General features: G+C 51.7%; 2 protein-coding genes across 2 annotated transcripts in view; one reads left to right on the top strand and one right to left on the bottom strand.

Moving 5' to 3' along the window:
- LOC111139225 (ATP synthase mitochondrial F1 complex assembly factor 2) overlaps positions 1-14109 on the top strand; it is an 18784-nt gene extending 4675 nt beyond the window's left edge. Inside the window, exons 2-8 of the mRNA XM_022491426.1 lie at positions 4669-4713; positions 4978-5123; positions 6449-6546; positions 7851-7931; positions 10946-11058; positions 11562-11677; positions 13466-14109. Coding sequence (XP_022347134.1) covers positions 4669-4713; positions 4978-5123; positions 6449-6546; positions 7851-7931; positions 10946-11058; positions 11562-11677; positions 13466-13603 — 737 coding nt within the window. The 3' untranslated portion in view covers positions 13604-14109. The remainder of the gene's footprint in view (positions 1-4668; positions 4714-4977; positions 5124-6448; positions 6547-7850; positions 7932-10945; positions 11059-11561; positions 11678-13465) is intronic.
- Positions 14110-15563: 1454 nt separating this feature from the next.
- Positions 15564-26484, bottom strand: part of LOC111139253 (dynein regulatory complex subunit 3) — a 31833-nt gene continuing 20912 nt past the window's right edge. The window contains exons 9-13 of the mRNA XM_022491475.1: positions 24721-24852; positions 22854-22924; positions 20798-20921; positions 16035-16166; positions 15564-15677 (exon numbers count right to left, since the gene is read on the bottom strand). Coding sequence (XP_022347183.1) covers positions 15564-15677; positions 16035-16166; positions 20798-20921; positions 22854-22924; positions 24721-24852 — 573 coding nt within the window. The remainder of the gene's footprint in view (positions 15678-16034; positions 16167-20797; positions 20922-22853; positions 22925-24720; positions 24853-26484) is intronic.

The raw sequence follows: 26484 nt of genomic DNA, 5'->3' as shown, positions 1-26484 counted from the left end.
ATGTTATGTTATGTTATGTTATGTTATGTTATGTTATGTTATGTTATGTTATGTTATGTTATGTTATGTTATGTTATGTTATGTTATGTTATGTTATGTTATGTTATGATGGCCTGCCAAGCCTAAAATATTTACTCTGGCTCTTCATGGAAAAAGTTGGCCAACCCCTCCTCAGGATGGGTAGAACAACTTGGGAAAAAAAACTGTGTTTAGTTATTTAGCTCATTTATATTAATTGTTGTGGCAGATGCATTTGCCCCAAAGAATTTTTTAACAGCTTCATTGAGATTCAGTTCACTTATAGCTTACTCATTTAAAACATATAATTCAGTGGTTTTTAGTATATTCACAGAGTTGTACAACTGTCACCACAATTCTAGAACACTTTTATCACCCTAAAAGCACCCCTGTACCCTTTAGCTATCATCGTTCCTTCCTGCAGGCCCTGGACAACCACTATTTTACATTCTGTCTCTATAGATTTCCCTAGTTCGGACGTTTCATAAATGGAATTGGTCCTTTCTGGGCTGGCTTTCTTACAATGATTCTGGCGAGGTTTATCCAATCGTAGCATGTATCAGTACTCCATTGTTTTTCATAGCTGAGTAAAATGCCATCATATGGCCATATGACATCTTATTTGAACATTTGGATTGATTCCCTCTTTTGGCTATTCTTTTTTTTTTTTTTTTTTAAGATTTTGTTTATTTATTTGACAGACAGAGATCACAAGTAGGCAGAGAGAGAGAGGGGGAACCGGGCTCCCTGCTCAGCAGAGCGCCTGATGCAGGGCTCGATCCTAGGAACTGAGCTGAAGGCAGAGGCTTTAACCCATTGAGCCATGCAGGCACCCCTCTTTTGGCTATTCTGAATGCTGCCATAAACATTTGTGTACAGGTTTTTATGTGGGCATTTTTTTTTTATTTGTGGTGTTTTGGGTTGCATATGTTTTCATTTCTCGTAGATCAGTAATTGCTGGTCACTTGGTAACTGTTTGACTTTCTGAGGAACTGCCACACTTTCCCAGGGTTTAACTGGCATGCTCTTCCAGTTTGCATTTCCACCAGCAGTGTATTTTTTTTGTCCAATTTGTCCACATCCTTGCCAGCATTAGTTATCTGGGTTTTTTTAATAGTATTATTATTACAGCAATCCCAGTGGGTGTGAAGTTTCTCCTGGTTTTGTTTTGCGTTTCCCTGATGATTATGACGTCCAGCACATCTTTTCATGTGCTTATTTTGTATATTTTCTTTGAAGAAATCTCTGTTCACATTCCTTAACCAGTTTTTAAGTGGGTGTCTTCTTATCATTGGGTTGTGAGAGTTCTTAAATAGTTGGTCTGAAGAATTTTGATCCTTGAAAACAGTTGGAGCCGCCCTAGGATTATGGATGGAGGGATGCCCTAAGTCAAATGTAGCTTTAAGACTTAAGGCCCACCAGATGGCACTGTTTAAAAAGATAAAGGTGTTGAGACTGTTTGGAGAGGGCACTTCTTCTGTTCTTGGTGCACTGTGGGAGTCGTAGTTCTGAGGCTTTTAGTCTTTCCAAAGCAAAGGCCAGGCGAAAATTGAGGCTGGCACAAAGATCACTTGCTGGTCTGTGCAGCCTGGGACAGGAAGAGGACCAGGTTTTTTGAGTTGTTTTCTGCTTCTCTGCTTAAATAGCCTGTTTTCTTGCGGCCAGCTTTTAACATTCAGCACTTTTTCATGTACCTGTTTCTTTGTATCTTCGTAGTCCACACCTAAAAGGCACTGAGTGTGTTTTTGCCACTGAAACAGATGTTCTATAAATGGACTGATTCATACTGAGAACAGACCTGAGTTCTGTGTGAGCCCACAAGGCTAGTCTGTTGATTTCATCTTTTTAAAAGATGAGGTTCCTGTAGCTGTCAGCTCGTCCCGTGTTCACTGAGAACATGGGTGTTTCAAGGCTCCTGGTCTCGTGTTTTATCTTACATGACCCAAGGCCTTTGAGGGCCCAGGTGAAGAACGTTATTGGGAGCCATGGATTCCACCAAATGAATTTTCCAGATCCTGGCCTTGTTTTCCTCTGTGAGTCCCTAACTTGACTGCCTCCATACTGAGACCTACCCAGCACCTCCCCCAGATTTGGCCCCCACCTGGGCATCTCTACCCATCTTCTGCAGGGTAACTACAGTCTTGTCCTCCTGACGGTGTTTTAGTTCTCCAAACTCTTGTGTTCTCCTGAGGCTGAGGACCTTTGTGAAAGCTGTTTCTTCTGCTAGAAATGCCTTCCACACACGCACCCCTCCAAGAAACAAATCCATCCATGCAGATTGGCTAACTCCTGCCTCTCCATCTAGTCTCAGATGAAATCTGAGCGCTTGGAGGTCTTCCTTTAGCCCATAGTGAGATCAGGCTCTCCTGCCTGGTGTGTGTCTCCAGTGATCCTCGGGACTTTGGCCGTCAGTGACTTTATTGTTTGCCTGGTTTAGCGTTTGCTTCCCAGTAGACAGGAAGTGCCTTGAGGAAAGGGACGAGCTTTGATTCCAATCCCCAGGACTTACCCCACTTCTGGAACAGGATCAGTACTCACTGAAGTTTGTTCCAAGGCCAGAGTTTGCACCTCCACGTATCCACTGCATTCAGCAGAGCACCTGTCTGAAACAGGCCCCATAGGGTGCCTGCCCTCTTCAGAGGCCCTACAGCCTTTGTGGTCCTTTTGCCTGGTGCTATCCTCTCTTTTCACAGGGTGTACTGCTGTTTGGAGCAATTTTGGTTGACCCATCCTGGCCCTTCTGTCCTTCGCACTCCCTTCTGTTTTTTTCCTCTTAATCAGGCACAGAGGGGAACCAGGCCAGGACAGAGGAACCAAGGACTGACATGCAAAGCAGAGGGAAAAAAAAGACTTCTCTCATGGGACACCTCAGTATCCCAGCCGCTTTATGTTCGGCCCATGCTGTCAGTTTCTGCCCGGAATCCAGGTCTCTTGGGCCCATCTCCCAGGGCTGTGTCCAGCCATATGCTAGAATGCTCTCCACTGGCACTTCCTGCCAATGGGGCCAGATCCTTCCCCCAGCGGTGATGAGTCAGCTTCCACAGCTCTTCCTCCTTCCTGCCTGGGCTGGCTCTGGACACGTTGCCCAGCTAGGGCACTGGAGAACATAGTGGACGTGGTCCGGGTGCTTCAGTCCAGGCTTCCAAGCCTACGCAAAGAGGCCTCCAGATTTGTGTCTCATCCACTATCTGAATGTGACCAGGTGGCACGTGAGCTTGGGGCATGAACTTGGCGCATTCGAAAACACCAGGATGGCGTGAACTTTCTGTTTCGGTGTCAAACTCGGGAGAGAATCACTATGACGATTTCATAAAGGTGGCAAGTCACGTTATAATAATACAGCATCATCTTGGTGGCCAGATCCTATCACCTTTTTTTTTTCCTTCTGAGCATTTACATAAAGACAGTGATTTTTAACATTTTATTGACTGATTCCATGTACTTAGAATAGTACCTGGCATGTGGTAGACATGCAGTTTTTTTGTTGGAAAACAGTTGGGGCCTTTGTTGAGTAAAGCACAGCTGTGGAAATGCAATTTGGGGCCCTCTTTGGGGAAAGTATCAATGATCGAGCATGAGACTGATGAAAAAACTGATGTGCTGGGGAAAACGGAAAAAACATCATGTTTTCACTTCAGCATGGTTTTTGTTCTTTGGGTTTTTGGGTTTGTTTTTTTTCCCCCAAAGCGTTAAAAACGAGTGAATCTCCTCCCCCTCCCCATGCTACATCAGTATTTCCAGCAAGTACCCAGTGATTTTGCGACAGAATGAACCAGCGAGTGAGGCAAGGTTTTGTGTTGACCGCAAACATCGTGGCCGGGTTATGGTTTTTAGCTTCCAAAATGTGACCTTGTTGTTCTTTATTAGTAAGAGGAGTCTGTGTAATTTCCTTAGGAGGCACACTTAGTTTTAAGCCCTCCAGGTAGAAGAGGAGAGATTTGTTTACGTTTTTGTAGAAGGGTTATATTCAAGGTATTTTCAGATCTCACAGGCCGTGTATTTCCCCTTTTCTTAAAGGAAATGTTTGGAGCTCCTGTTGAATACACAGGCATGCTGGTTAATTATTTAATTAATTGGGTAGAAAGGATGAGAGATGCTCCTGGGATCTCTCCCCACTTCCTGTGTGCCACCCACATGCACACGCATGTCCACACCGGCTTTCCTCTCGTGCCTGTCTCAGAGGCATCATACTCTTGCCCAGAATAGGTCTCTGGCTTTATCGGACTCAGACACCATCTTTGGACTGGGGCACATTGTTCTGGCATGGAGGCTGTGCTGGTGGGGGTAGTGTGTGGCGGGGAGAGCCTGCCTAGAAATTAAAGCGGAAGGTGCTAGAAAAATCTGTCACGTCAGATAGTCTGCGGCTTCAAGATGCTTTGCGATCAGACTGTCCCTGGGCTCAGGGGCCAGCAGGGGCCTGACCAGTGCGTCCTGTCCCTCCCTCATCTCTGGAGAGTAAATGCCCTCCTCCCCCGAGCTTTAATCAGGAGCCATTGATTACGCCACGTAGAGTAGGGCAGACCTTGAATAGTGATATGAAAATCAAGCCAATCAATCAGCATTAGCACTAATGACACAAGCTGGTCTTGTCACTTCCTGAGCTGTCTCAATGTTATTTTAAATTGCCTTTTTGGAAAATCTCTTTTACAGAAAGGAAGAGGTTTTATCAGAATGTCAGCATCACACAGGGTGAAGGTGAGTGAAATTTTGACTGCCTCTTTTTCTTCTTTGTGTGTGTGTGTGTGTGTGTGTGTGTGTGTGAATGGGTAGCGACATTTTTCATCTAGCTGGTTTCAGCAGTGAGATTACCCTGCGTGCTTTTGTTGGGTAGGTTTCTGTAAGCCCTCCATGAAGGGACTCACGGTGTCTTTGTCCGCACCGATTCAAGTAGCTAAATATAGCAGTGGTCACTCGATTCCACTTAACAATCCCTGAGAGGTTTTCATTTGATCTTTCAAGGTGGCTTTGAGATAAACCTGGACCACAGGAAGCTGAAAACTCCCCAAGCCAAGCTCTTTACTGTCCCCAGCGAGGCCCTGGCCATCGCGGTGGCCACTGAATGGGACTCCCAGCAGGACACCATCAAGTTCTACACCATGCACCTGGTAACAAGTTCCCAAACCTCTACCCCAATGCCCACGGCTGGCTTCCTAGGGTACCTGGCAAAAATCGAGACTCCTTTCCAAATTCGGACAAGGGCCTCGGGGGTGAACCCCTGTCCTACTCCCCTCCTTGGACATGCTGACCGTTCCCCGCCCGACCCCCTGAGGTTCCCCTGCTCAGAACACTGTCCTGGGTGGCTGGTTCCTCCTTTGGTCTTAGGACAGGTGTCACCTTCCCTGGCTGCCCAGCTCTCTTATTTGCTGTCACGCCACCTGTTCATTTATTTTGCCAGCACATATGCAATTGATAATTGTCCATTTGACGTTTGCACAGTCAGCCTGTCTCTTCTGCCGCCTTGTGAGCCCAGAAGGGCAGGGCCACGTCTGTCTCACTAGCACATAGCCAGCCCCTCACTTGAGGCTCAATGGCACTCAGTATCTGTTGAGCGCAGGAACGCCTGGGGCCAGGGGCTGAGGTGAGGCAGCTCCGCTTGGAGCGAGCCGTCCATACACACATGGGTGGGTGTGGGCAGGCTGGAGCAGGGGCTGGCTAAACTCTTCGGGTCGGGGCTCTGCGGCTTCCAGACCGCCCCCTTGGGTGAGCTACTGTGCCTTCTCAGCCCCGCGATCCCCATCTGAGAAAGGTGAGCACGGTGGTCAAGACGGATGGTGTGATGCTGGGAAGCCTTTGGCTTGGTTCCTGGCACAGAGCAAGCACTCAGTCAACCCTGGGAACAGTGCTGTTGTCCTGGTCATTCCCATGCTCGGCCTTGACATTCAGACCCAGGCGGGCATCCTTGGTATCTTCAGAGCCTGCCTCGGGGCTGGCCTGCTCCATTGGGTGTCTGAGGAAATGACACGGCCATAAACTAATTGTCTTAGTACTGAAGCAGCCTCGCTGGGAAAGTCACCCTGCTTCTGGTTTAGCTCATTTGTTCCGCCGACTTCCTTCGACTTCAGTGCAACAACAGTACCTCCTCCAAAGGGTGTCTCGAGGGTTCAGTGAAATACAGCAGAGCCCGGGAGTGGAGAGCACGAGACCTGGGGGAGGCTCGTTACTCCTGGGTGACTGAGAGACTCCCCTGGGTCCACGGGCTGTCATTGTGTTTGGCAGGGAGCCGGGCTGTCGCAGGCGCTCAGCAGATGGGCTACAGCTTAGGTTGTGGAGATACTGGGGGTCGAGGGCTTCCGTTGGGCTCCGTCACTCCCGGTGTGGCGCTGTCTGGGTTCTCCATGTTGCCGTGGGTCGGAGGCAGTATCCATCTGGAGCTTGGTGCCTTCGCCTGGGCCCCAGTGGTGGTGACAGGGCTTCTGGCCTCTTGCTTCAGACCACACTGTGCAACACGTCTTTAGACAACCCTACCCAGCGGAACAAGGACCAGCTGATCCGTGCGGCTGTGAAGTTTCTAGACACCGACACTCTCTGGTAATTGACATTTAGACGGGCATTCCCTTGGGATTGAGCAGGTCCCCTGGGCCATTTGCCTCATTTGCCCAGACCGTTATCAGCGGAAGGAGAGGTAGACCCTTTTCATTTATCTCCCAGGGCAGGGAGGCGGTCTGCCTGACACCACCACTTAGCTGCCCCGAGGCTCCTCCTCAGGCTGTCACCGGGTCAGAGCACCAGGCGCTCTGCACCCTGGCAGCTGTCCCTGGGTCTGGGCCGGGGGGCGCTGGTAGCATATGCAGCTCTTGCAGATTCCAGGACCAAGGGGATCACTTGCCAGCCCCCAGCAGGGACCTCCGGTCCTGGACTTCTGCCCATCCTCACGGAGGCATCCTTGTCCTCACTTGTCCGCTTGGACATGGGGATGGTCGGTGGTTGATGTCAGGAGCTGGCTTCTTCCACTTTTGAATTCTCCCCTTGTGTCTAGGTTCTTTAGCTAACTGGTCAGTGGTAGTGAAGGAAAGTTCAAGAAGTGGTCGAGCAGCCCGAGTTTGTGGCCCAGATGTTCTAGAATCCTGAGCTGCCTATGCCCCCCTCCTCCAGCTGCCCATCTTCCTGCATACTCATGCTCTCTCTCCTTCCTGTTGCACCACCACACTGCGGCTTTCCACAGTGCCCATTTGTCTTGCCATCCCCTGAGGCCTTACCATGCAGCTCCCCGCAGCTGACTCCCACTTCTGAGTCTCTTGGTCAAAACAAGTGGCATAGCCTGGCACCAGGTGGTGTGAGGCCCCCGTGCTGGCAGCTGCATCGGGAGCCGCGTGGGCTCACATGGTGCACACAGGCAGTTTGTGGCCAAGGCGCACAGTCCCTCGGAAGGGTTAGGGGAGGTGGGGTGCAGTGACTGAGCTGGCACAGCACCCGGGTCAGGTGGGTGTGCATCTGGGAGTGCAGTATTAGTGTTTAGAATGGCATTGACCTAGGGCCGCAAACCTTGGCCTGGGACATAAGCAGGGACATTTAGAACAGTGGTTCTCACACTCAGGCCTGATCCCCTGGACGACTTGGTAAAGCACAGGTGGCTGGTCTCCACCCCCGGAGGTTCCGCTTTCCGTACGGGTGAGGTGCGACCTGGGACCTGGTCTTTCTAGCAAGTTCCCAGGGGATGCTCTGGCCCCGAGGCTACCCTCTGAGAACTACTGCTTTAGAAAAGGACTTGTAGAGGGCAGGGGGGTTGAGGTAGTTTTTTTTTGCTCTTGCCTTTTAGGTTTTTCCATTGTCTGTCACTGAATGGAGGAATTATACTTTTTTTATTAATGAAGGTGATTTTTGCAATGAATTAGCTACAGGGTGGAAGAGCCAGCGACGTTAGTTGAACTGCAGAAGAACGAGTGGGACCCAATTATAGAATGGGCCGAGAAGAGGTAAGATGTGCAGCCCCGTGCCGTTGGGCAGGCTGGTAGGGTCGGGGGTCGTGCTGGGCCGCTGAAGCCCTTAGCTAGATGACTTTCTGAGTTCAGAGCACCCATGGGATTCAGCAGCTCCCGGATGCTGAGGGATAGGGCCGGCCCCCTTGGAAAAAAATGCTCCTCAAATGAGCATTAGCCACCGTGCACCCAGTGCGCACTGTGTAGGGCTGGAGCCCAAGGCCTGCCGCGATTGGCTGTGTGATCTGGGGCTGGTGCCTTGAGCTCTCTGAGCTTCCTCATGTGTGAGTGGACCTCCTCATCCCCACCCCTTAGCATGCTGTGAGGAGTAAACTAAGTGATACCTAGCATCCTGCTAGGTAAAGGCCCAGATCTGGGCAGTGATCATCTCTGTCGTTGTCACAATTGCTGCACTATTAAACTGAGTCCCAGAACAGCATGTGTGATGTGTACACACATGAGGCCAAGTCTGGTAACACTGATCCTACGGATGTCAGTCTCCTAGGAGCTGATGATACCCCGTATTTTTCCTTAGCGGAAAGATTCTTCTGTACAAAATTGCACAGACTCTTGATGTGGTGGCGAAATAAATTCAATTTCATTTCATTCCAGGGGACTTTGGGAGGGCTGCTACCTTGGTGCTACCTTGACCTCAGTATTTTGTAAGCTTACACGGAGTAGTGTTTGGCATAACATTTCTCAAAAAAGTGCTCTCTGCCTGTCTCATTTGTCCACGTTTCCCGGGTGCCCACAATGTGCCAGGTACCCTTGGGTTTTATAGTAAAAGGCACAGCCGGTGCACTAAAGGAGCAAATAAAATGTAACGACAACAGTACGTATAAGAGTTCTGAAGATACCATGTTATTTCAGAGTCTAATGAAACGTAACAATAGTGTAGGTGCCTGGAGATCTCTGCTGTGGGACAAAATTGTCCACTTTCTGTGGCACTCGAGATTCTCATCCTTAAGAGTTTACAGAAGAGCTTGGCCATTTGCCGTGTTCCATTTGTACTATTAGAAATTTCAGCAAGAATATTTCTAAACCAATGAGAAAAATGAGTTACACAGGAAGGAAAATTATAGAAATTGCCTTTAGTCTATTGCGTTTTTCCTGTCCTTTATATAGTTATTATTGCCCTTGAAAATGTGTCATTCTTGAAGCCAGCTCATGTCCCAGACCAAAAGCAAAGGCCTGTATGTAGTAGAGGCTTAATAAATAATTGAAAAAATGACTGGATAGTAGAGGACACACCCAAAGATTATTGTAAGGAAAATGCGGGGTGCCTGGCTGACTCAGTGCAATGTGCGACTCTTGATCGTGAGGTTGTGGGTTCGAGCCCCATGTTGGGTGTAGGGATAGAAATAAAATCTTTATGGGGTACCTGGGTGGCACAGTTGGTTGAGCATCTGCCTTCAGCTTAGGTCATGATCCTGGGGTCCAGGGATCAAGCCCCCTGTCAGGCTCCCTGTTAGAAGGCCAGGGGGAGTCCGCTTTTCCCTCTCCCTCTGCCTGCTGCTCTCCCTGTTTGCACTCTCTCGCTCTCTCGGTCTCCCTCTCGCTCAAATAAGTAAATAAAATCTTTAAAAAAAATAAAATCTTTAAAAAAATACTGTTGTAGGGGCGCCTGGGTGGCTCAGTGGGTTAAGCCACTGCCTTCAGCTTGGGTCATGATCTCAGGGTCCTGGGATCGAGCCCCGCATCGGGCTCTCTGCTCAGCGGGGAGCCTGCTTCCCTTCCTCTCTCTCTGCCTGCCTCTCTGCCTACTTGTGATCTCTGTCTGTCAAATAAATAAATAAAATCTTAAAAAAAAAATACTGTTGTAAGGAAAATAATTTTTTGAGAGGGAGAGGGGCAGAGGGAGAGAGTATCTTTTTTTTTTAATTTAAATTTGATTAATTAACGTAGAGTGTATTATTAGTTTCAGAGGGTAGAGTTCAGTAATTTATCAGTCTTATTTAACACCCAGTGCTCATTACATCACATGCCCTCCTTAATGTCCATCACCCGGTTACCACATCTCCTCACCCCTTCCCCTCCAGCAACTCTGTTTGTTTCCTATGATTGAGAGTGTCTTATGGTTTGTCTCCCTCTCTGATTTTGTCTTGTTTTATTTTTTCTCCCTTCGCCTATGATCCTCTGTTTCTTAAATTCCACATATGAGTCAGATCCTATGGTAATTGTCTTTCTCTGATTGACTTATTTCACTTGACATAACCCTCTAGTTCTATCCAGGTCGTTGCAAATGGCAAGATTTCATTTTTTGATGGCTGCATAGTATTCCATTGTGTATATATATCACATCTTCTTTATCCAATCATCTGTCGATGGACATCTGGGCTCTTCCCATAGTTTGGCTATTGTGGACATTGCTGCTATAAACATTCGGGTGCACATGCCCCTTCGGATCCCTACATTTGTATCTTTGGGGTAAATACCCAATAGTGTGATTGCTGGGTGGTAGGGTAGCTCTATTTTCAACTTTTTGAGGAACCTCCATACGGTTTTACAGAGTGGCGGCACCAACTTGCATTCCCACCAGCAGTGTAGGAGGGTTCCCCCTTTCTCTGCATCCTCTCCAACAGGAAAGAGAAGCTTAAGCAGGGCTTGATCTCACAACCCTGACATCATGACCTGGGTCGAAATCAAGTCAGACGCTTAACTGACTGAACCACCCAGGGGCCCCAGAAAAATGACTTCTTAAATAAATCTTCTATGTTCTCAAATACGAAAAATTTTCTTAAAAGGTTTAAAGAGCAGACACTCTGTGGTTTTGATGGAGATTCTAGGCAAATGAGTTAGAATTTCAGGCAGCTGCATGGATTTTGGCTCTGCTCTGGGGCGATGGGAAATTATTAGGTCAGGAGGCCACTGACTGCAGTGGCAACTGCTCCCAGAACCCCTAAGACTAGCCATCACGGGCACGTGTGTGCTCAGCAGTTGAGGACTTTGCTTCCGGGTCAAAGCTAGGCCACATTGCACCATCAGTACATGCCGAAGCCTTTTCCTTTCAGATACGATGTGGAGATCAGCTCTTCCACCAGCATAATGGGGCCCAGCATCCCAGCCAGGACTCGGGAAGTGCTCATTAGCCACCTGGCATCTTACAACATGTGGGCCCTACAAGGTATGCGTGCTGTTTCCCGTGGGCCTGGGAGGCAGTATGATGGGCACGGGCATCCCAGGAGCACTCGAGGGGCTGGTTTTAATGCTGTCTAACCCGTCTGCTCAGTCCCAGGAGGACAGCAGGCTCCCACCCTTGCAGGAGATAGCTGGCTCTCCCTTCTTCAAGTCTTACTGGCCTGGCTCGAGTCACATGCCCATCTCCCCACCAGTCCCTGGACCAGGGGCTGGAGTCCTCTGACAGGCCCGGTTCAGGTCAGGTGCCCCACCCCCCAGCAGGAGCAGAAGAGGGATCACACCCCCAGTGGAAATAGAAATGCTCTTCAAGAAGAATAGGGAATGGATACAGAGCTGGCCAGAAAGCGCACATCCCCTATGACCATCATCCCCCACCTGGCACCTCTGTACCCCTCTAGGGCTGCAGGGGCTCTCAAAGAGTAGGTCTGGCAACTGCCCTGGCTTGGGGTGGGGGTGCCCTGGATCCTGATCTGGCTTGTGTCCCTGCAGGGATTGAATTTGTGGTGACCCAGCTCAAGTCCCTGGTGCTGACCTTGGCCCTGATGGACCTGCGCCTGACCGTGGAGCAGGCCGTGCTGCTGTCCCGCCTGGAGGAGGAGTACCAGGTGAGGAGCCACTGCAGCCTGAATCCCCGCCGTGGTTCAGACTGAGGGCAGAGGGCAGAGGTGGGTGGGGTGAGGGGGGTGGGCTAGCTAGCCCGTCTAGAATGTTTTTGTGTAGATTTGGCTTCTCTGGACTTCAACACACATCAGAAACCAAAACTCAGGGCTCGTTAAAGTATCGTCAAGAAGCAGTGATGGAACAGAACGGTAGTAAGTGCCACCGTGTTCCGAAGTGCTTAGCTCTGCCCTCATCGCCTCAGCGCTTCTGAACAGCCAGGCCAGGTGGAGGCTGTTGTTATCCCCATTTTACGCAGGGGGAAACTGAGGCACGGGGTCGCAGCCCTGGCAAATGCTGGAGCCAGGGTTTAGAGCCAGGTCTAGGCGACTCCAGACCGAGGTGGTCACCGCACTCTGCAGTAGAGGTTCAGGGGTAGCTCCAGATCGTCTGCACACCTGCACGGTGGGCGCCGCCAGCACGAGGAGGAGCCGCGTGCGTGCTCTCACAGAAGCTACACGAAGCTTCGGCGCCCTGGCTCACACTGCGGGTCATGTTGCTGGCACAGCACACGAGGGGGGCCGCTGTTTCTACACAAGTTTTCATTTAGTGGGTTTGAAATTAATACGGTTTTGGTACACTGTCATTTGCATTTTTTAACTCTGAGAATTATGGCGTTCTCTGCAGTCTTTTTACTGTTTTTTTTCTCCAACCTCAGAAGGTTAATTGCTATTACAAATGGGCTCCTAGCATGATGAAAATCCTTTTGTAATGACATTATTTCCCAAGTCCGTCTAGTCATCTGCTCATTTGAAAAATGCCAGGGGAAAAAAATGTTTCTCTACCGCAAAAGAGGCTAGCTTGAAACAATGAAATGGGCAGGGGCAGGTTTGTTGGGGGCGGGGGGCGAGGGCTGTGGGAGGCAGGGAGCCAGGAAACCCGCTCTCCTGTCGTGGCTCAGTGTTTCTGCCCCGAGCCAGGCCCTCGTTGTCTGACCGAGGTTCGATCCACCACAAAACAGAGGACTTACCTGTTCCTCCAAGTATAAAATGCTCCTTCGATGACACATCAGTCACCCACATGGAGACGGTGGCTTGTGTAGCGTGGCAGATCCCGGGTGCCTGGACGGGCTGGGGCGGCTGGGCCTCTGGCCAGGGAGGGGCCAGCAGGGTCTGGCTGGAGTCCCGCTGACATCTGGACAGCCACGCCGTGAGTCTGGGGCTCATCCCTCCCGTCGCCGGAGCCCTGGGGAGAGACCCCGCAAGCCTGCTCCAGCATGCAGAGCCCCGTTTTCTGGAACACCGCGGCTCCCCCCGGGAGTCTGAACTGAAGCTGCCATGTGGTCTTGGTTGATTTATTTATCCCACCCACGTGGGGGGGGGGGGCAGTGCAGTCCGGCCTGGTGAGACAGCTTGCAGAAGGTGACATTTTGCAGGCAGCCTCACCCCAACCTCGTGGGAGGAGGATGGCACGCACGTGGCATCCCCTCCGGGAAGATGCACGTGTGGTTTGGGGCCGGGCCCACCCGGCGGTTTAGGTACTCAGGGGCCCTGGGCCTGGACTGCCGCCCCCCGCCAAGCTGTCTGCGCCCCATCAGCCTGGGTGCCTGCTCTGCCCGCCCGAAGGTTCTCCCCTGCTGCCTCCACTGAGTGGGGCTCGTGTTTTGGCAAGGTCGGGCCCCAGTCCCCCTGCCCCAACCCGCCCCAAGCCCGGTTCTGGGGATGGGATGCGGCTGTGGCCGGGAGGTGCCTGGGCACCTGGCAGCCACCCAGCGGCCTGTCTTGTCCTCCGGTCAGATCCAGAAGTGGGGCAACATCGAGTGGGCACACGACTACGAGCTGCAGGAGCTGCGGGCGCGCGCGGCCGCCGGCACCCTTTTCGTCCACCTCTGCTCCGAGAGCACCACGGTGAAGCACAAGCTCTTGCAGCAGTGAGCCCGGGCCCTCGAGGCCCCCAGCATCGGCGTCGCTCTCCCGTGCCCCCCCAGGACCCAGAGTGGCCGTGGAGGTTGGCTCGAGTCCAGGCCGGGCGAGCCTGCCCCTGCCGGCAGCAGCGAGTGAGCCGGACAAGCGGACAAGCATGCAAGTGGCTTTCTCTCCAGCGGGTTTTTTTGTTTGTTTGTTTGTTTTTTTAAGCGGGTTTTATTAAATACCTCTCTGTCCCAGAAACGCATGGAGGCCCATTTTCATTTGCGCCTCTCCTTTCCTCCATTCCTCTTGCCACGTCTGGGCTTTACCAAGGTCAAACGGCTTCCCTCCCACGGACCGTCCTGCTCTCGGCTGCCCTTGGCCGGGAGCCTCACACAGCTCTGTGCAGCCTTCAGCCTGAAGACTTTTCCCCCCTGGTTTTTTAATCAGGCAGTCTTTCAAAAGTGAGTCCTTTTTGTCCTACGCTGGTTATTTCTGTTTGTTTCTAGTATTTTAGAAGAAAGCATTGACTCTTAAAAATAGAAAGTACAGGGGCGCCTGGGTGGCTCAGTGGGTTGGGCCGCTGCCTTCGGCTCAGGTCATGATCTCAGGGACCTGGGATCGAGTCCCACATCGGGTTCTCTGCTCGGCAGAGATCCTGCTTCCCTCTCTCTCTCTCTCTGCCTGCCTCTCCATCTACTTGTGATCTCTCTCTGCCAAATAAATAAATAAAATCTTTAAAAAAAAAAAAAAATAGAAAGTACAGGGGAGCACCTGGGTGGCTCAGTTGGTTAAGTGTCTGCCTTCGGCTCATGTCATGATCCCAGCATCCTGGGATCAAGCCCTGCATCTGGCTCCCTGCTCAGTGAGAAGCCTGCTTCTCCCTCTCCTGTGTTCCTTCTCTTGCTGTGTCTCTGTCAAATAAATAAATAAAATCTTAAAAAAAAAGAAAATAGAAAGTATGCATTGTTTGTAGGTTAAAAGCCTGGGCAGGCAGGGCAAGGCCGCCTGCCTTGTAGGTGTCCTGCTCAGGAAGCCCCGATTGTCCTCCCGACGTGGCCACTCGCCCCACCCTGGGTGGCTGGTGCAGTCTCCTGGGGCCCATGCCAGGTGCTGCTCCACACTTGCATGTGCTCTCCCTGAAGCCCGAATGCTCAGGCTTCAGAGGTGACATGGGAGGCCCCGCCTGTGCTCTTAACCTCCAGAGGGTTGTCTGTGCCCTACGGCCAACCTTAGAGACACAGGGAGCCATGGCCTCTGCCTTGGCAGGCCAACCCAGGCCCCACAGCTATGCTGGGGCTCCGGTCTCCCCTGCGTCCCTCCTCAGCATGCAGAGGAGAGAAGGGCTCAGTCCACGTCAGCCTCCTCTGCCTCCTGCTGGAGGCCTGCCTGGGCGAATCAGCAGAGACAGTGGGCACACAGCCAACACGAGGCTCTAGCCCACTGGCAGCCTCCTTGGAAGTCTCAGTAGACCAGTCAGCTATAAGGCCAACTCACTATCTTAGACTTTTTCTTCTGCACATACGTGATTAGGAGTTCTGATGGTTTTTTGTTGTTGTTGTTGTTTTTAAAAGAATTCAGAAAAGATGGGAGCGCCTGGGTGGCTCACTCGGTTAAGCAACCAACTCTTGGTTGTAGCTCAGGTCATGTCTTGGGGTCGTGAGTTCGAAGCCCGCATTGGGCTCTGTGCTCAGTGGGCGGGGTGGGGTTTCTGTTTCTCTGCCTCTCCCTACGCTCTTCCCCCAGCTTATGCTCTCTCTGAAATCACTACGTAAATCTTAAAAAAATAAAAAATAAAGATGACGTGGTCCTTTATTTTTGTCTACATTTGCAAGTTTTCCCAGGGGGCGGGGAAAAATGGTGCTGGGGGAGGGGCTGTGGGTCGAGAGACTCCCAGTTAACGCCTGCGAGACGGTCAGGGATGTGCCTGGCGTGTGTGCGCGGCGAGGGCCCACGGCTGGGTTCCAAGGGACAGTGTGGGCGTGGTCTAATCTATGACATCACCGCATTCCAGGTTGTCCAGCTCGTTCTGTATGTGGTCGATGTACTGATTGATCTCCTTCACTCGCCTGCGGTTCCTCATGATCTCATCCTTGTGGATCTGGGGGGGAAGCCAAGCCCAGGTCCTTAAGTCATAGAATTTGCTGATACTCTTTCCCCAAGTACAGTCTGGGGGAAAGGAAGTGTTATTTGAAATCTGCACAGTTGCATACCTCGTTTACTTTAAAGTCTCCGCGTTCTGCTCATCTCTGCTTTGAGGCAGGAGTTAGGGTGGGTTGGCTTGTGGGTTCTAGAGTCTGTCTTCAGTACGGAATTCTACCATCCTTAATTTGACTGTGTTTTGTGTTGCCCAGAGTATATGCTCCCAGGGGAAGATGGCTACTTTCTCTCCAGCTTATAGCTGGAGAAACGGATGCAGCCTCCTAGACCCTTCTAGACCAGGGTACCGCCCACTCACCGTGTCCACTAAGTGTGTACACCAAGAGTTGGTCCTGGTCACCAGCTCGTCTTCTCGATTGTCGATCTTCAGGAGGTGGATGTCATGTGACGCCCCAACAGCGTTAACAATGGTGTCTTTGTCAACAAAAAGCTGGTGAGGAAGAAATATCAAATGAGCGTTCGTGTCACGTTCCCTGCCCCCGGGTACGCGGTCAGAGCTGAGGAGAAAGGGAACCAGCCAAGTGTCCCCTGGCTGGTGGAGGAGAGCTGCCCGGCGCCCAGTGCAGCGCCACCTTTGTGTCCTCGTTACAGCTCATCTTCCAAGGACACCTCCTCCCAGACCCCAGCCGCGACAAGCGCTGTGGGAGGGGGCCCACCAAGGCACTGACTTTGAGTACCAGACTAGTTGGGAATGTGTTTCCTTCAGGGAGGAAGCGGGGGGCTGTTCAGAGGTGAGCTCTGTCTGCTCCCAGTGGTTCTCTCTTGCTGGCCCTCAAGTCTGATTTGCCGGACACCTGCCGGCCAGGTGGGAAGCGTGAGGCTGGCTGAGGGTCTCGGGGCTCCTCTGAGGACAGAAGGCCCTGTGAATCTGTGCCTGCTCGCCCCACCTTGTCTCTCCATCACCCCTGACGTTAACCCACTTGCACTTGGATTATACTTGGGGTCTCCTGCCTTCCTGTTCCTGACCTTGTTTTCTGCCTTGTAAAAAGTTGCCGAGAATGCCCACCCTCTACCAGGCCTGGCGGGCTGGTTCTAGTTGTCCATACTATGGCTGTCGGGTAGCTGGGACAGTTGGAAATCAACTGGAATCATTTCCCAGAGCAGGGCAAGGCTGCGGGAGCACTTAGCAAGTGTGCTTATGCTTTCAAGGAAAGGCAAAGGCAAAGGCAAGAAAGTGACTGTTCTCTGTCGTTGAGAGGACTGTAGATAGTTGGTTTTTTCCTTTAATATAGTAGTGGTTCATTTAATAGTCTCCAAAATATGTTCTGTGCGATCTTGAGATACTAGTATTTCTGCCAAAAAAAATAAAAAAAAAAAAAAACCCAAAAATGTTTTCTTTGGGTCAAATACATTTGGGAAAGCCTAGGCCCCTTCTGAATTTTACAGGCCACAAAACAGAGAAGGCTCTGGAGAGTAGAAATTCTTTTAACTTTCTCTCTCTTGATTTGCCAGTTTCTGTGGCCACAGCCTTCTTTTCAGAGAAATGGCTGTGAGTACCATGCGGGGTGATGGGTTTCCACAGAACCCCTTGCAGGGAAGGCAGGCTGGCTGATGCAGCTGATGGTAGCACAGCGTGGGAGAAATGGCGAGAAGTCATGGAGATCTTCCTCTGTGCGAGAGGGGCCAGGCCAGACTCTGGGAAGGGCTCAAGGGTGTGTACAACCTGCCTGCCTCCGAGCTTCAGGCTTGGAGGTGAAGACACACCCCTCAAGACACATTTGTTTCAAAGCAACTTCTTGCAGGCGGAGCGGGGAGACACGGCTTTTGTCACTTGAGCACAGTGTCTGGGGAATCACAGGTTCTCTCTGTGGCCTGGGGCTGCGTGGGGGCCCTGCCACTGCTGCTGGACGCTCACGTGGATGTTCAGAGCATCCCGGGAGCAAGTCTGACAACCTTGGCCCTCTGCATGTGGCAGCGGCTCGTCGCAGCACCAGGCTCACTGGCCTTGGACACAGTGGAGGGGACTGGTGGCATGCTGGCCGGCACACTGACCTTGCCAGCGGTGGCTGTGGCTGCCAGCGCTGCTCCCGTCCCCTCCCTCCCTAGCAGCTCCCGGCTTCCTCCTTGAGCACCTGCCTTCTGCTTTTCCTTCCAAAGCACCCAAGGACTTCAAAAGACAGCTTTGGCCAGAACAGTGACGAGAGCAGATCACAATCACTCGACTGAATGAGAGGAGTTTCAAAGAGATAAACAGTCTCCTCTTTGAGACGTTTTTATCACGATCTGCTCCTTGATGATTAGATAAGAGAAACCTGGTTTTTTCCTTCACTGGGGGCCCTATTCACGCATCCGGACATCCCTGTCTTGCCACAGGCTCTGAGTCAAACTGCCTATGTTCAATCACAGCTCTGCCACTTACGCGCTGTGTGTCTTTGTGCGGGTTACCCTCGTCTCTGTGCCTCAGGTTTCTCATCTGTAAAAGGGGACCATGATGGTAGGATTTTACTGCGTGGATGTGAAAATTAAAAGAACAAATATGTGTCTGGTGTTTCTCAGACGGCTGGCCCTCTGGAGGCCCTCAGGAAATGCCAGCTCTTTGTTGTTAAAATTACTTCTTACAGTCAGGGCATCCTTTCCCCCACTGAGAGCAACATGCACCATTTTGTTGCTTAAATATAAGGAGAACTCAGGGCGTCTGGGTGGCTCTGCTGGTTAAGCGTCTGACTCTTGAGCTCAGCTCGGGTCTCGAGTTCAAGCCTTGTGTTGGGCTCCACGCTGGGCATGGAGCCTACTCAAAAAAAAAAAAACAAACAAAAAAACAACTAGCTAAGGAGACCTAAGCCACAGTATCAAGGTTCTGGGGCTGTCTCTCGATGCGACTGCAGGCATTCCCCAAAGGACAGAGCTCACCCTGGCCGCAGAGGGCAGGTGTCCAGGAGGCTCTACAGGCCACCCCCATGAGGCCTCAACGATGGCACTTGACACCCGTCCTGCCGGCAAGCCCAAGGGAGAGCCCCATTTACCCTAGTGCCTGGGGCTACCGGAAAACCCAGAAAGCCAGCCTGTACGTAATCCACAGGGAGTGTCTACCGTCTCAGGGTGGAGTTGATTCCAGACTCTGGTCCTCCCAAGCGCCGTCACTTTTTGCGGCTTACCAAACTGAGCTGAGTCGCAGTCTTACCCAATTTTCCCATCCATAAACTGTGAATGATAACAATGCCACTTTTGTAGGGTTCTTTGGGGACATAAAAAAGATCCTAGGTGAGGCTCAGGCTTCCGTGCCCTGACAGTGAGCGGAGCTCCGTGTCACCAGCCACCGTGGCCGGCCCCCACTTAGTCGGCAGGTACTGAGCATTCCTGGAACCACGGGAACAGGAGTCACATGGCACCAGGCAAAGTCATCCTGGCAGGAGAGAGGGCTGGCCACTGGCAGCACCAGTCCAGCCTGCTTGTCTGCCGCTGAGTTTCGGGGCCCGTATTTTCCTGTGTCCCAGTTATTAGGAAGGGATGTTTCAGTCCTGTGCCCTCTGAGTGTCACGCACCTGGGAGGCGTGCGGTGAGGGAGCTCCGTGACCCCTCAATGGTACCCCTGGGGGATAACAGAGTGGGCTTTTGGGGGCGGCCTTATTTCAGGGCTCAGGGGAAGTGACATCTCCTTGGGTCTGGTCAGCAGCAGCATATGGCAGGGGTTTAGGGAGGGAGGGCCAGTAACATGGCAGGCCTGCCTACACGCTGCTGCCCCAGACGTCTGTTTCAGCCTTCCCCACCCCCGAAGCTGTGGGAGTCAGACTGCTGGTCCCTTCCACGGAACTTAGCCAGCATCTGACAAAGCACAGCTTCGAGAACTCAGGGCACTTCTACTGGGCTGTGGCTGTGTGGCACAAGGGACATGGCGGTGAAGAGGCCATCCCTGCCTTCCCCGTGAGTCTGGATTCGCAGTGAATAGTCCCATAAGCAAATCCACACACACACATTATAGCCTGAACTCGTGATAAGGGCTGTGACAGCAATAAACGGAGCGTGTGATAGAGAGACAGTGAGTGGCTTCCCAGGAAAGCGATGCGGGAAGGCCTCTCCAAGGAGCTGCCGTTGGAGCAGAGAGCTGAATGAGGACAAGCCAGACACCCGGAGGCCTGAGGGAAGGGCATGTCTGCTGGGTGGACTATCGAATGAAGGGAGCAAGCGTGGGAGCTTGCAGAATGGCTCCGAGGCTGGGCGAGGGGCGAGGTGGCTGAGGCAGGCAGGCCAGGCACGAGGGTCTGGTGGACTACGGTAAAGTGAAGTGCTTGTTCCAAGGCTCATGGGAGGCCATTACCATGTGCTGGGCACAAGCACAGAATGGTGAGGTTTGGGTTTTCTAAGGATCTCTGGCTGCTGTGTGGAGAACACCTGTAGGAGACTAACATGGAGGTGAGAGAAGCTGAGAAACGGGGAGTGAGATGAATGATGAAGGAAAGAAAGCAGGCTCCCGACAAGGATCTCGCCTGCGTCCCTCCCCAGAGACGTAACACAGAGCAGCCACTGGACCCCAACACAGAAGACCCGGACAGCCTCCTGGGTGAGCTCAGGAGCTCGGGCTAACGGCTGATGCGGGACTGCCCATCACTGGACGGGCGGCAGAAGGCGGCTCAGAGATGGTGCCTGGGCCTTCCAACACCTAGTAGTGTGGCCCACCACAGATGTGAGGGTGAGGAAGACCTGCCTGTGAAATCTCAGAACTTTACCTCTAGCTGCAACTGCCTCTCTCAGAAACTTCGAGAAGCCCCCCAGAAATAACCTTCTGGAAACCAACTTGTTGGCAAGTTGAAAGCATTTAATTATCATGAGCTCCTCTTTAGCTGCTCTGCACTGAGTGCCCACCAGGTGTTTTATTTGCTGGCCTACTTCATCGGCCAACCACCCTGCAAAGTTATCGTTATGGTCCCTTTTGCAGGTGAGGAAATGGGCTCTAGGAGGATTGAAGGCTTAGGGAGCCACAGACCGCAAGGGCTCAGCACCGCGGCTGCCTATCTGGCTCCCGAGCGGGCCCGCCTCACGCCCAACCCCACCCACTGCCCTCGGCCCCGCCCACCAGCCCCGAGCCCCGCCCACCGCGCCCACGTCCCCGCCCACAGTGCTCACTGCGCGCACGTCATCGGGCAGGTCTTCGTCCAGCTCGCCCTTGAGGATCTTCTCCAGAGTATTGATGGAGATCTCCAGGAGCTTCTCATGGTGGTGGTTCTCCAGGTCCCGGCACTGGGCCATCGTGCAGTCAAGTTAAGCAAAGGCCGGGGGCGGAGCAGGCCAGGCACCTCTGCAGACCCCCAGAGGGCCGGGCCATTTCCTCCAGACAAGAACAGACTTTGCCAGGCGGAAGGGCACCCCTGGAGGAGCCGATTCCTCACCACCTTCACAGCCGGTCCTACACATGCATGAAACCCCGGTGCCAAAACAAACACACCACACACATACAACACACACACACACGCTGTCATCACTACTGCCTCTTGGTGCTGGGTCCCCTCAGAACTCCTCTATCTTCCCCATCTCTCCCTCCCACCGCCTCTGGACTGGACGGGGCAAGCCAAGCCCTGGTCTCCCCATTCTAGCCCCTTTCCCCCACAGCAGCCAGTGAGCTCTTAACCATGTAGCTAGATGACCTCATCCTTCCCATGCTCATGGCTCTCCAGGAGCTTCCCACTCTCTATCGCCTCCTCTCTTGGAACTGAATCTCTCTCAGAGCCTCAGGGCCTTTGCACAGGCTGCCTCTTCTGCCTGGAATGTCCTCCCCACTTCTCTGTCTTGTACTTCTGGCCCACACTCAGGTTCTCAGAGAACCCTCCCTCAGGGAGGCTTCCGGGCCCCCAGCCTCTGCTTACTTCCTGCATCCCTAACTTCTGTCTCCTTGCAGGACTGTAAGCCCAGGAAGGCAGAACCAGGAGGTTACTTCTGGGGTAGAGCACAGCAGTTTGTGCCGCCCATCATTCCCCATGGCAGTGCCCTGAATTCAGGTAGCAGAAGGGTTGGTCATGCCCCAAACATTGGCTCCTAATCCTGACATTTAACCTGACAATCTCATTATAAAGGATTTGTCAGTGTCTGCAACGTGGGTGTGGCCCCACTCCCAAGGCGTGTGTACTCACAACACAGGAGGCAGGCAGGGATTCTGGGGTGCGGTCCCCCTGTGAACATCACTCATTTGAGAACAAATATGCCAGGGCTTCTACTACAAACCAGGCCCCATGCAGCAACCCGACTAGGCATCCAAACCTTTACTCTGCAAGGCACCATTGTTCTGAGGGTCAGGGAAACTCCCTCAGACCCTGCAGAACATTCTTTAACATTCCAAGTGGTTGCCAGACCTCCATCTTTGTTGTTGTTGTTAAGATTTTATTTATTTATTTGACAGACAGAGATCACAGGCAGAGAGGCGGACAGAGAGAGAGAAGAGGAAGCAGGCTCCCTGCTGAGCTGAGAGCCCAAAGTGGGGTTCGATCCCAGGACCCTGGGATCATGACCTGAGCCTAAAGCAGAGACTTTAACCCACTGAGCCCACCCAGGTGCCCAAAATCTCCATCTTTTGAAGTCGAGCTTCTTCCTTGTTGAAAAACAGGAGGTTTTACATTCCTCTAATCTCAAAGGTGGAGAGTCCCACTAAATGTTATCCTGTAGTGGGCTTGATGGCACCCTGAGGCAAGCAGAGATCTTTCTGTACATGAAACTGGGGCTTGGGTATTTCTGGTAAAGAGTGAAATACGATTATAAAATGCTGACTTTTCACTATCTCTGCCAACCTATTTAGGGCATTGGTGGCAGTGGGAGGCGGTAGGTGTGACCCAAAGGTGGCCACCTGGAAGGGGATTACACTTATTTGCATCTTGCTTAGTTCATGAAAGAGCTGTACTCTTCTCTGCCTTTTGTTAAAAATAACAGCGCTGGCGTGCCTGGGTGACTCAGGTCATGATCCCAGGTTCCTGGGACAGAGCCCCATGTCAGGTTCCCTGCTCAGCGGGGAGTCTGCTTCTCCTTCTCCCTCTGGTCCTCCCCCACCCTGCTCGGGCTCTCTCTCTGAAATAAATGAATAAAATCTTAGAAAAAAAAAATGCAAGTGCCCCTCCCCTGGGTCCCCTGGAGGTAGGAGGACCACTGATGTGGGCCAGGAGCACCTCCCCACGGAGGGTCATCAAGGAAAGGATATAGGCTCTGGACATTTTCAATAAAGAGTGCCACCAAGTCCATGATGTTCCTTTCAAACATGTTTATGGTCTCCTGGAAATGACAGAGAACACAGTTAACATGAATATTTAGACATGAACTCGACTGGCCTGGCATCAGAGCAAAAGGCTGATCTGTAAAACTTAGCAGGTGACTCCTCCAATCCCAGACCTTCAGGGTAAAGACCAACTACCTTGACCTTCCCAGGTAGAGGTCTATGAACTGGGCCCCTCTCCTGACCTCTTTCTTACAGCTGTGTTCCTCTCCAGCCACTTCAGCTTACTCACCATCCCCTGAAAGTTTAATGCAAAGCTTCCTTCAGATCTTTGCACGTGCTGGTCCCTCTGCCAGGAATACTTGTCCTAGTCTTTCCCTCCCACAACCCTCACATACACACATGGAGCTAACCCCCTTCCTTTGGGCCTCTCAGTTGCATCTGTCCATCACCTTCAGAGAAATAGGGGAGAAAGTCGCTAAGAGCCAGACTGCTTGGGTCACTATCCCAGCTCCAGCACTGTGTCTAACTTCCTTGGGCCTCAACATCCTCATCTATGAAATGGGTTTTCTTTGTCATAACTGTCTTGTGGAATTGTGTTGAAATTTAAAGGAGTTACTTCACATGAAATGCCTTGCAAGGTGCCTCAGTAATGCCGGCCGTGACCCCTGACCTCTCACCACAAGCATGCAGCTGCGTGTCTGGCTTCTACCTCCCCCCGATGCACCCCCTCATTGCTGCATCCCAGCACTAAGCTGGAAACCCAGGGCCTAAATGGTACTTGAGTGAGAGAACCATGGGAGATGTGATGGTAAGGCCTGCTCCCCTGTGACCACCCCCCAGGACGGGTCATGCCCCACATCAACTACAGACTCCCCGGGGGCCGCAGGGGGTGCCGAGGGCACCGGGAATCTACCCGAGTCTGAGGACTGTCTCCAGGCCGAGCTGCACATTTTTGCAATGTGTGTAAACACGGTCGTAATGAATAAACATCGAGTCGTTGAAAAGCACGAGTGCACCTGACAGCTTCTGGGCCACTGGTGATACCAGTATGCCCGAGCATGCACACACGGGTTCTGGGGAACTTCTGGGTGTTGGAAAGGGGCTGTCCCCGCAGGGAGAGGTCGGGAGCCGCTGCCTGAGCCTCCCCGATGCTCCGTGAGTGGCCTTCCGCTGTGCTCCAGTCTTCGCCAGCGGGGAGCCAGCATCTGCCATGTGCTGTGACGGGGAGATCTATCCATGTCTGAGCTGTCACTTGACATGTGAGGGATTGATCAGGCGCTATCTCTTGGCCCAGCCACGGCAGCCTCCAATGAGGTTCGATTCATCACAGCCCTTCAGACTCCCGGCCTCGCCTGCCTTGTGAACACACGAGTCACTAGGGCTGTAAGAAATTCTAGAGAGCGGCGCCCTGGGCTTCCCCAACTTAGTGTTGAATTGCAGGCTCATCGCCCAACCCTGAGATGTGGCAAACGCAGGCCGCAATGCGGAGGAGCCTTTGTTCCATCCTAGCGCAGGGGCGGGGGGGCACTTTGTTTTTCAAGCACCCAGACAGCTGCTTGGGTCTAATAAAAAAAAAAAAACCCTCTCCCCGCTGAGGCTCTGGGTTCTTCCAGGATAGGGGTACATTCCTGAGGAATGAACTAACCTCTCATGCAGCACAAGAATCACTTACGCTCTGAATGACTGAAATATATTAAAGCAAACACAGGCCTGATGAGCGAAGAAGGCTTTAGTCAGCCGTGCTCAGTCACACGGGATGTTTCCAGCAGAGGAAGGCCCCAGGAAGGCTCTGGCTCGAGTGCCGTTTTGCAGCTGAATTACTGTGTTCTGTGCCCCGGGGGCCGGGCCTCACCTCCAGCTGCTCTACCAACTGCATCTCCAGCGTCATGAGCACGTTGAACAGCTCCGTGATGTCCTCGCCGTATTCCACTATCCTCACCTCAATATTGGTCAGGTCGGACTCCTCTCGAATGGCATTTAGACTCTGGAAACAAAAGGCTGTGCTTTAGGAATCCACGACCCAGTGTAATTAGTTAATGACAGGCAACGGATGGTTTTGTGGCTAAGAACTTAGACTCTGGGGTTGGACTGTCCAAGTTCAAGTGTCAGAGAGTCACTTGTCAGCTTTGTGGGCTTGTGGAAGCTACTTACGCTCCCTATGCCTGGAGGTAGTTAGAGCACTGGTTAGTGAGGGCTCAATCCACGTTAGCTCTGGTTTTCACTAGAGATGGCTGGGCTGGGTGGAAGGAGCAATGGCTTCAGAATCAAGTGAACCTGAACTTGAGTCCTGTCTGGGTCACTTATTAGCAGTGTGACCTCGAGTGTGCCCCTTCGTTCTCGAAGCTTTGGTTTCCTCGTGTAAAGGGGGAGAGAAGTGTGTGTGTCACAAAGTCCTGGGGATTACGTAGTCTATGTGAGCTCTTGACTCATAGCAGGGGCTTGGTGAACAGTCTCCAATAAAAGGTCCACAGCGGGCAGAGATAGGGGGACACACTGGAAAAAGGTCCAGTCCTTAGGAAACCAGTTGGGTCCACAGAGCACCCCAGAGCTGGACTGTTTGGAATGAGAGAATGCTCACGGGCTGGAAAGCACCCTGGGTTTCAAGCCTGGCACTGAATTCCAGCCAATCATTAACAAACATCCTGGGGACTTGGCCACCAGACACATCGTCAACTTGTTTCTGTTGCTATATGGTATTAGTTGGAAAGGAAGAAAGAGGAACTTGGCACAATTCAATGTGACGAATGATATTTATAATAATGGCTACCCCATATGGAGAAAAATCAGATTCAATCCCTACCTTGAAACTTACATGAAAACAAATTGCCCTCAGAGTGAAGATCTAAATGTACAAAGAAAAGCCATAAAAGTACTAGAAGGAAACATGGGTGGGTTTTCATAAATAATTTCAGAGTGGAGAAGTCCCTTTTAAGTATAACCAGAAAAACAAACTTGATAGATTATACTACATGAACATTTTAGAAATTCTGAATGGCAGGGGTGCCACAGTGGGTTAAACCTCTGCCTTTGGCTCAGGTCATGATCTCAGGGTCCTGGGATCGAGCCCTGCATCGGGCTCTCTGCTCAGCGGGGAGCCTGCTTCCCCCGCCCCTCTCTGTGCCTACTTGTGATCTCTCTCTCTCTGTCAAATAAATAAAGAAATAAAATATTTTTTTAAAAGTTAATTCTGAATGGCAGAAGCACCACAGACAGAAAAATGACAAGATGAACCACGAAATGGGAAATATATTTGCAAGTCATTGCACTGACCCAGGACTAACTTCTCAGTCTATAAAGAGCTCCTATAAAGTAACGATTAATTAAAAAAAAAAAAAAAAGGAGATATAGACCAAAAACAAAACAGAAAAAATGAGTTAGGGCATATTGTAAGAACAAAGAGTTCACAGAATAAAAAGTATAAATGGTTATGAAACATGCAATGTTTACCCTCACTTAAGAGAAAAAAAACACACCCCAAGTGTGCCAGACTGGCAAAGACAAGAAGCCTGGGAACACCGGTCTGACAAGGAGCAGGCAGGCCAGGTACAGACTCCGTGGAGCGCACCTGAGCCAAAACCAGCAGAGGTAGCCACGCACAGTTCTACTTCCAGGACCT

Source organism: Enhydra lutris, unplaced genomic scaffold (genome assembly GCF_002288905.1).
Source record: "Enhydra lutris kenyoni isolate GAN:26980312 unplaced genomic scaffold, ASM228890v2 scaffoldscaffold97, whole genome shotgun sequence".
Taxonomy (NCBI): Eukaryota; Metazoa; Chordata; class Mammalia; order Carnivora; family Mustelidae; genus Enhydra; species Enhydra lutris.
This window is presented reverse-complemented; position numbering and strand designations above follow the sequence as displayed.